The 8,814-nt window shown below is 38.9% G+C and overlaps 1 protein-coding gene across 1 annotated transcript; it reads left to right on the top strand.

Annotated features, from left to right (window-relative positions):
* Positions 1–1,017: 1,017 nt before the first annotated feature.
* On the top strand, positions 1,018–7,174 carry LOC149027061 (nuclear transcription factor Y subunit B-1-like). The gene is made up of 6 exons (XM_089158719.1): positions 1,018–1,397; positions 1,488–1,617; positions 1,804–1,809; positions 1,932–2,006; positions 2,248–2,298; positions 6,500–7,174. The coding sequence occupies exons 1-6, from the start codon at positions 1,183–1,185 to the stop codon at positions 6,542–6,544; spliced, it is 522 nt and encodes a 173-aa protein (XP_089014845.1). The 5' UTR covers positions 1,018–1,182; the 3' UTR covers positions 6,545–7,174.
* Positions 7,175–8,814: the final 1,640 nt, after the last annotated feature.

Below are 8,814 nucleotides of genomic sequence, written 5' to 3'. Positions count from 1 at the left end.
AATTTCACACCATTTTCTGAAGGGAAAAAAAAAGAAGAAAAAACTCTATGCCAGGAAAAGGAAATATAATAGACCATTCGTGATCTGACACTTGATTAGTACAATTGGCAGTCACAGAGCATTAGGACAAACTTAAGGTGGGACCCCTGGACCAGAGGATGCTTTCTTGACCGTTCGATCTGATACTGCCTGTAGCCTACAGGGCTCTTATTTTCACCGGTTCTCTGAAGCCCGATGCCCTAAAAAGACGATGAAGTCTGGTCAAGAGGTTATAAAAGTAAAAACCCCTTTTCAAAGGAATAACCGAATAAATATGGAATCTATTGTACGGTTGTCGCTCTTGACTTAAATCGTACGTGCTTCGTAAATTTTAAACAAAAGTTCTAAATAAAGGCTTAACCCTAGCCGTCCACGCACACATGTGTGATTAGAGAGAACCTGTACCCGTGATACTGCATGCATCTGGTCCAATCTTATCTGGATTTCGCTTGATCTCAACCGTCCATAGGTGGGACCTGTTGTAGAAGAGCAGGGTAATTATTGGTCCTTCGTTATGTATTTACACTTTTGCCCTCTCCTGACCGATGCCTACTTCATCACATGTATAACACGCTCGCTCGTGATTAAAAAAATCCTTCTTTAAAGAGGGCCGGAGCGGACGGACGCCGAGCTGGAGAATCGGAAGAGAGGACGACTGAGTTGAAAAGTGGGACCTATCGATTTTAACGGTGTCGTATCGGACGTTACAATTCGGGGAGTTGCAGACGAATACCCGTTTGCGACGTGTCAGTCGGTGAGGCAAGACCGCAAGAGTTTCCGAATTGCATTGGCATATAAAAGGCTGTGAGTAACGGACGGTGCAGATAAAGAAAAAGAAAAGCTTAACGTCTCATCTTGAACGTCTCCTTCTTCCTCTCTTCTCCAACGTCCGATCCTCTCTTTGGTGAAGAAAGAAGCCATCGATTCCCTTCTCCGCGCGCGCCAAATACAAAGCTTTCTCTCTCAGGTTTGTTGTCTTGATCTCGTTGCTTCCCTCCTCTTTTTCTCTATATACCTTCCCGGCTTTCACTCTGTCCTTCGCTCTTCTTTGTTTCTGTTCTCCATATCTTTTCATCTGTAGCTCAAATCTGCTCTTATGGCATTACCGGAATTAGGTTTTTTCGATCAAGGATTTCTACGGTCATGGCCGAAGCTCCTTCTAGCCCTGGCGGCGGTAGTCACGGGAGTGGTGATCAGAGTCCCCGTTCGAATGTTCGAGAGCAGGACAGGTACCTGCCGATCGCAAATATCAGTCGGATCATGAAGAAAGCTCTCCCTGTTAACGGGAAGATTGCTAAGGATGCAAAGGAAACGGTACAAGAATGCGTGTCTGAGTTCATTAGTTTCATCACCAGCGAGTACGTCATGATGAGTTCTTTATGATGACTAATTCATTGGTTAGGGTTTCTGGTCATTCTTTTAATTTATTTGTTTTGTCGGTGGTGTAGGGCAAGCGATAAGTGTCAGAGAGAGAAGAGAAAGACGATTAATGGTGACGATCTGCTTTGGGCGATGGCGACGTTAGGGTTTGAAGATTATATTGACCCTCTTAAGGTGTACCTGAATAGGTACAGAGAGGTATTTGCCGAATTCTTGTTGCATCTTTCCTTTTCTTTTTCAAATTTTATATAACATGCTCCTAATTTATTTTATTCTGGCATCGATCTCTCATCTTTTTATCTTTCATAGTTCAGTAAGTTTGAACTGATTAGCTGATCTCTTTTTTTCCCTGATTGATTTTCGTGGATGGACGTTTTGCGGCAGATGGAGGTATGTTACCTTTCCTATTTGTGTCGGGTTCTTTGTAGTTTTTGTTCTTACGTCAGTCGTCTGTTTTATTCTATTTTTCTTGAATGTTTGCTTATTTCTTTCTCTAATAATGTCTTTGGTAGGGTGATACCAAGGGATCTGTTAAGGGCGGTGATAAAAGGGATGTTGTTGGAGTTCAACCTGGTTCAAGTGCACAGGTAATAGACCCTACACTTTGGTTGTCTCTTTATTTCTAACCAGGCGTCATCCGAGTTGAGATCTTGTGCTCCCCTCACACCCTTGTCACCACATGTTTAAGAAGAGGGCCTACATGAGGACGGGTGTGAGCCGAGCACAATCCTCTACCCGCTTGTCATCCTGCTTCTGTGAAACGATTGTACATGTCATCAATGCTTATGACGGTGACTTTACTCTGTATTTGGTAAATGAATTTCACAGGCTGCTGCTCCGGGATCCTTCACACAGGGCATGAACTATATGAATTCTCAAGTAATGTTTTCTCATCTTTTTTTTTTTTTTTTTTTTTCCTTTCAATCTATCAGTGTTTGGAGCAACATAATAATGGTTTCCATCTGCCTGAGGTGCTTGAAATTTTGGTGATTGAATATTTAGGTTGGGTTTGGATTTATAATTATCTTGATTGTCTGTCAATCCAATTCTGATCCGTTTAGTTTTTATGATAAATAAGGTGAATGTTTTAAGGGCAATATCATTGGAAAATGTTGTGTGCATGTAACATACATTGGCGAAAGAAGTAATCAGGGTTTGTTAGAGTAAATTACCCATACAGATCGTGATTCATGAAAATTTTCAGTTAGGTTCTAATAATTCCAAGAGGCCAACTGAATAGAATATAAATCTTGAAATCCTAAATTTATATCTGAAGAGATGAGGTAGGCTTCCACAACTGAAGCTAGGACCCTTAGCTTCTTTAGCAATGCTACAGTTAATATGCCTTGTTGTTTTTCCTGTAATTCTTCTATTCTGATCCTTACTTGATTGCTTTCTTATTTTCTCTCCAACCATATTTGTGCGTGTATCAAAAAAGGCTATGAAAAGTTTGTATCAGAACTTCTTCTGTTTTTACTCTTTATCCTGCTGCATAACTCGTCCGTTCTGGGTAGGGAGGATGCGTTCACTGCAGGCTATGTTCTGTATGCCAGCAATTGGGAATATATTGGTGCTCCGTATGCCAAAAATAGGAATCATGTCCATTACCTATTTGAGGTTGCTTTTTATCTGAGTTGTCCCTAGTGTATAAGGCATAGGGATGTCAACGGATAGTTAATAATTGATATTGGGTTAATATTGTGTCATCCATTTAGTCGAATCCATCTTCAAAAATTACTGGCTTGAAACTATCCAAATTAGCCGGGAAATTAACCAGGTGTGAGTCCAGATATCCTAGTTCCTACTGATTATTGTCTGATCAGTAATAAAAATTAGATACCATTTTTATTGAAGGAAAATATCTTATATTACTATTACTGGAACAATAGATTCTGAACAGCTAATATGCACTGTATGATATCAATATCATATTAATAAGGCTGAACCCAGCTACTGATCATTCTTCAATCTAGATCTGAGTCTGCTGCTCAAGCTTGCTGTATTGGCTCAGCTCAACCCATCTTCAATCTTCTCTTTAATTTACATCTGAGTTTATTGTTCGGGCGCAGTGCAAACATGACTTTGACTTTTCATCTTCAGGACTCCCAAGGCTTTCCATATACAGGGCTCTGAGGTTTCATCTCATCTGCTGATCAAAAGTAAAGCTTGAAGGGGACTATAGTCTGTCTCTGTTCCTTGTTTTTTATTCCCTTTTGAGTTATATGTTTCAGAAGATTTATCTTGTCTGATTCTTGATTTTTTTTTCTATGATTCTGACAGTTTTTCATCCCATCCAGCGATCCAAAGTAAACACCAAGGAGGCCTTTAATCTCCTCCTCCCTCCCTCACTTTTGGATTCCCTTTTGGGTTATATGCTTCAGAGGCTGATTTTATCTTCTCTGGTTCTTGATTGTTCTCTACTGTTATGACTTTAGCCAATTGAATCTTCAAATACATAGCATTACTTGATAGTCATAATACACAGGATGGAAAGAAGAGTGATCAAGCCCTACCGTTTAACAGTTCTTAGTTGGCAGTGAAACCTGTATTTGAAATCCTTTATGCAATCGAATTCAAATTTGATAATGTGTCATGTACCTGGTGGTTAAAATGGATCGAATACGGATTTGGTTTTGGAAAATTAATTCAAATGGATCACTTTCTACTATCCTGTTGTGCAACTTATTTTACTTAAACATGGATCTTACGCTATTGATGTTAGTGCTTGATGCGGGGAATGTGCTTGTCTCAGTAAATGATTGACTTATTGTCTGTCCATGTGTTGTCTTTCTTTAACTCTCATCTACTGTTGATCTCTTAGATATTTTATTGAAATGATTGCTTTATTTTGTTTCCACTGTACTTCTGTGTTATTTCATTAATCAACAAGTCTTTTCAGTTAACATCCTGAGAACAAATAATCTAGTGCCAAATAGAACTTTTGCATGAGAACGTCTGCTATCATCTATTTTTTTGGCTAATGAAAGATGGTTATAGGCTTTTGATTTATTCCTGGTGCCATTCTGTAATTGTTCTCTTGTGCAGCAAGATCAAGTTGGCAAATATTATTTTATATGGTCTCTTATTTTTTTAGTGTTATCTTTTAGACCCTAATTTAGGAACAGTTAACTTGGGTGATTAACTGCTACACTAGTTTCTAAGTCATCCTTGAAAATGAAAATGTTAAATTCTTAAGTGATCTTTTTTTAGGGTAAAATGAGTCCAAAGTTGATTGGTGTCCCTGGTTTCTTCAAGTCCATTGACATCCACGATTGACAGATTTTGCTTCAAGATTTTCTAATTCCTTAATTTCCATATCTCATTCTCTTGGGAAGCAAAACTACTGTTGACAGTTTGAATGCTTTCACTTGAAATTGCAAATGTTTATTGAGGTGTTGCCTAGGAAGAACAGTTAAGACTATTTGTGTTGGTGAGCCATCCAGGGCAAGGTTGTTCTAGGCATTCTCCTCTCCCCTTAGCAGAATGCCCAATGTATCATTTTCACTGGCCATCTTAGTTGTTTGACAGAGTATCTAATGATTTTTTTTCTCTCCCCATGTTGTTTTATCCATCAAATCACTGAGAGCTGACATGGTCAATTCAACTTTATAATATATTGGGGGAACTTCAGTTGGCTGCCTTCAAATATGAAGCCAATTATAATGCCTTGTGATGGATATGACCTTCCAATATCTTCAAGTTCTCATTGTGTTGATTGAACCATTTTGGTGCTTCTCATTGGTGCTTAACCCGTGATTTGAGGGTGATGTGGATATTGTGTTCACATTTTTTGTGTACATGCCTTGTCCAAGGAAGTGCTTGAGAGTTGAGACCTCAGTAAGAGGTTCATTTTAGGGCATGCTTAACTAGTCCCTTTGGGATAATGAAGTCTCAGCGGCACTGATTTCACCTAAAAGCTCGTTTCTGTACAAAGCTGCCATATGTCCAACTGAAAGTGCTTGAGGGCACATTAAGATTTAAGAGGTTCATTATAAGGCATGCTAAGCTAGTGCCTTTGGGGATTCTGAAATTTCCAGAGGCACTGATTTCACCTGAAAGCTAGATTTTCATGTTTCACCTAAATCGTGAATTTTCCGGCCAACTAGCAAAATACAGACTTGGCCTCACGGAATATGACATCTGTCGCCGATATCTTCACCAAAATCATCGAATCTGCTGCTGCCTGATCCTCTTCTTCTCCTTCTTTGTCTTATATCTCTCCAGCGGTGGTGGAAACATCTTCTGCTCGTCCTTCTGTCACTCCGGCAGCGGTCGTGGTTTACCATAGAGGCAAAAAATCACCTGAAAAATTGGCAAACTTCACCAGTTTGCCTGGTTTTGCCAGGGTACGAACCAGTGAATGTCGCACCCAGGGTGCTGGAAGGGACATATTACTTATGGAGGGTTAGGGGTTTGTGGGACGGTGGGTGTTTGAAACAGTTAGTAAGATGTATGTTTATTGCTTTTTGGTAAAATAATCTCTTGCATATACCATGTTCTTTTGGCTATGAGAGAAAAGGGGATAAAGGGTATAAATATCATTAGATTTTCACTCGATTAATAATTCCAACCTAGTGAAACCCTAGATTATTTGTTCAATCAAAGTTGATTATTGCTGAGAGTCCTGAAGTTCCACGTTTCATCCAAGCTTATGCTGCACTTTTCTCAATTATGTTTAGATGGTACTTGTTTTTGGATGATAATGCCTATGGGTGAGGTGAATTCTTATGCTTAGATGAGGGTCCAACACTCAGTTTTTTACCTTGGTTATTGTTAATTATGGATGTGCATCCTTAATTTTTATAGGTTGGAGTAATTTGCTTCCATCATTGCTTCTATATTCACTGAAATCTTGTACGGCTTATCAGTTGAAAATCTCATCCGAAGTGCTAGTAGATACGCTCTTGATATCAGCCCAGTAAGTTTTCAAGGGCATTATGGGTTGGATGGGTTAAGTGATTTTCTAGCTTCAATGTTTAGTAGTCATTAATCTTTATGCCAACCATTGTCTGAGCGCGTGGAAAGCTTTGTCATTCCAATTGTGTTCTGGTACTGAACGTGTTATCTTGCATTGATGCAGTCACAGGGACAGCATCTTATGGTTCCCATGCGAGGCACAGAATAATGTGTCTAATGCATTGTGACTAAATCATGCTGAATTCAGTTTCCTGTAGATCTTATTTGGCACCCAGACTATAAGTGTTGTAGTGTTTCCAATCCAAAGAGCTGTTTAGGTGGTGTTCGTTCAAGGCAGAGAACAGATTATTTCTCTGAAATATCTGTATGTTTGGTTGCTTCGAGTAGGCTGTCTTGTCAATGACAGAAACTTGGAAGGATTTATCATAAATTTATATGCTTCACCACTGAAGGTGTACAGCTTAAAGTGTGCTGTTAATCTGATATTTATTCTTGTTGGTTTGTTTTGGTGCTCGAGATAGCTGGTGGCTTCAAAGCAGTATGCCTTAATAATGTATTTTCCTCCTCTGGCAAACCATATAGGGATTGTAATTTTAACATGTGACGCACGCTCAGTTGTGAAGGTTATTTAGTCTGTTAAGCAATAAATTATCTTAAAAGAGACGAGAAGTATCGACAGGGAACTTATTATTGTGGGAGAAAGGTCATTGTAGAATAAAAGAAGTCTCTTTTACTTTTGGGTAAGCATTGCCAAGCACTGATGCAGCTTTTGCTCTTAGTTCCAAGGTTCCAACCAAGATGTGGGACTTGTTTCCTCATTTTCTATAACACTGTAGCACCAATATCTAATGGCTAATTTGGTTCTTTTCATAACTTGTCATAGAGTACCAGACTTCCCATCAGAACTCCGAAGTTAAGCGTGCTTGGGCGAGAGTAGTACTAGGATGGGTGACCTCCTGGGAAGTCTTCGTTTTGCACCCCTTCAAAGAATTTGGCCAAAACAAAGAGTACCGGACTTGTGCTAAACCAATTAGTTCGGGTCCTTTTCCCATTGCATTTCACCTCTTTTTGCTTTCCTACTTTGATCTTGTGGGAATCTTCCTTTCCCATTGAGGAAGAACACTAAAAGTGTAAAACAGGGCAGCGTATCTTACTTTGATTTTTTTTTCTTCTTTCAAATATGATATCAAATCATAAATCACTACCTCAGAACTTTAAAAGTGTTTATCCAAAAAAAAAACTTTAAGAGTAGAGGGATACTTGTTTTTCTGGTAAGAAAAAGAATACATGTAAAGGATTTTTTTTTTTTGGGGAAAGTGGTAGTTTTTATATTAGGGGTCGAAGCTTTCACATGTTTAGTATAAGATGCCTGTCATTCCTGACTAAACCATCCTTCAATGGTAAATCTAGGACTTTTATTTTGTCTAAAGATTTGTACAGCACAATCCAGTCCTGGGATGTTTCCTAGTATTAGTATTGCTTAAGCTGAGTTTCCTAAGGACGACTTATTTTGTAGAAATTTTTTTTTATCATTTATTGAAACAAAATCAAGTCTCTAAAAGAACATTTTACAAGAATATTGGAAACAGCAGGAAAATTCCAGCCAAAGGAAACACCTGTTGCTTGAACACATTAATTCAGATACCCTTCTGTTCTCAGAAAGCGATTAATTGAATTGTTGGGTATTGATACAAATAAATATCGTGATCATGCCCAACCCATGCCACGAACCTCCATGATAAGCCTGGTAGCTTTAAGTTGCTTCGTTTTGGATGCTTTCAATTTCTGCAACTTCTTATTAATCCTCAACCTGTGTTGATCTTGTCCGACTTGTTTGTGGTCTATAAACATCTTGCCTTATGATTGGCTGTGGACACTGTACCCTGCTTCAGTGCAGCTTTCTCTGTTTCTTCTTTCTCTTCTTCTCACCCTTAAATAGCTGTCCAATCGAAGCTGCTTTATCATTCTCCGAATCAGACCCTGCAATCATATCCCACATCTCGCTCAATTCTCTTGTTTTCCCCCTTGAATCCAGCAGATTCAGTGACACCAAACCGCCTCTTATACTTCCAGCTCTTCTCCTTAATTTCGTCTTCCCCAGCCCTCAGAAACCTTTCACTTCCGCTTCAGTGAGGATTCCATATCTGGGTTCATCACCATTTTCATCCTAAGCTTAGTAAATTATCACTTAAAGAATGCTACTCTGTTCACAACCCAGAGTGTGAAATTTATAGATTGTGCAAACCTAGTGTTAATGGGAAAGAAAATAAAGAATCCTAGATCGGCTGAATCAGAATTTAAGTCCTAGCACTAGTAGAAGTTTAGAGGCAATGCAGAGCTGAAACTTACACCTCGAAGAGGTCGCGGGTTCAACTATTGCTGAGGCATATTAATTTCCCATTCCCTAGTTTAATAAAGCCCGTTTATAAATAAAAAAAGAAGTGTAGAACAAAACTTTGCTAATTAAATTTTTTTTTT

The sequence above is a fragment of the Hakea prostrata genome, chromosome 1, assembly GCF_041222555.1.
Source record: "Hakea prostrata isolate BN-2017 chromosome 1, UWA_Hpros_2, whole genome shotgun sequence".
NCBI lineage: Eukaryota > Viridiplantae > Streptophyta > Magnoliopsida > Proteales > Proteaceae > Hakea > Hakea prostrata.
Note: the sequence above shows the minus strand (reverse complement) of the source record. Positions and strands in the feature narration are given on the sequence as shown.

Bases quoted from the DNA above. Each gene is read 5' to 3' on its own strand.
- LOC149027061 (XM_089158719.1), top strand. From the start codon at position 1,183: ATGGCCGAAGCTCCTTCTAGCCCTGGCGGCGGTAGTCACGGGAGTGGT. The intron at 1,398-1,487 runs GTACGTCATGAT...TCGGTGGTGTAG, and splicing joins ATTAGTTTCATCACCAGCGA to GGCAAGCGATAAGTGTCAGA. The intron at 2,007-2,247 runs GTAATAGACCCT...TGAATTTCACAG, and splicing joins AACCTGGTTCAAGTGCACAG to GCTGCTGCTCCGGGATCCTT.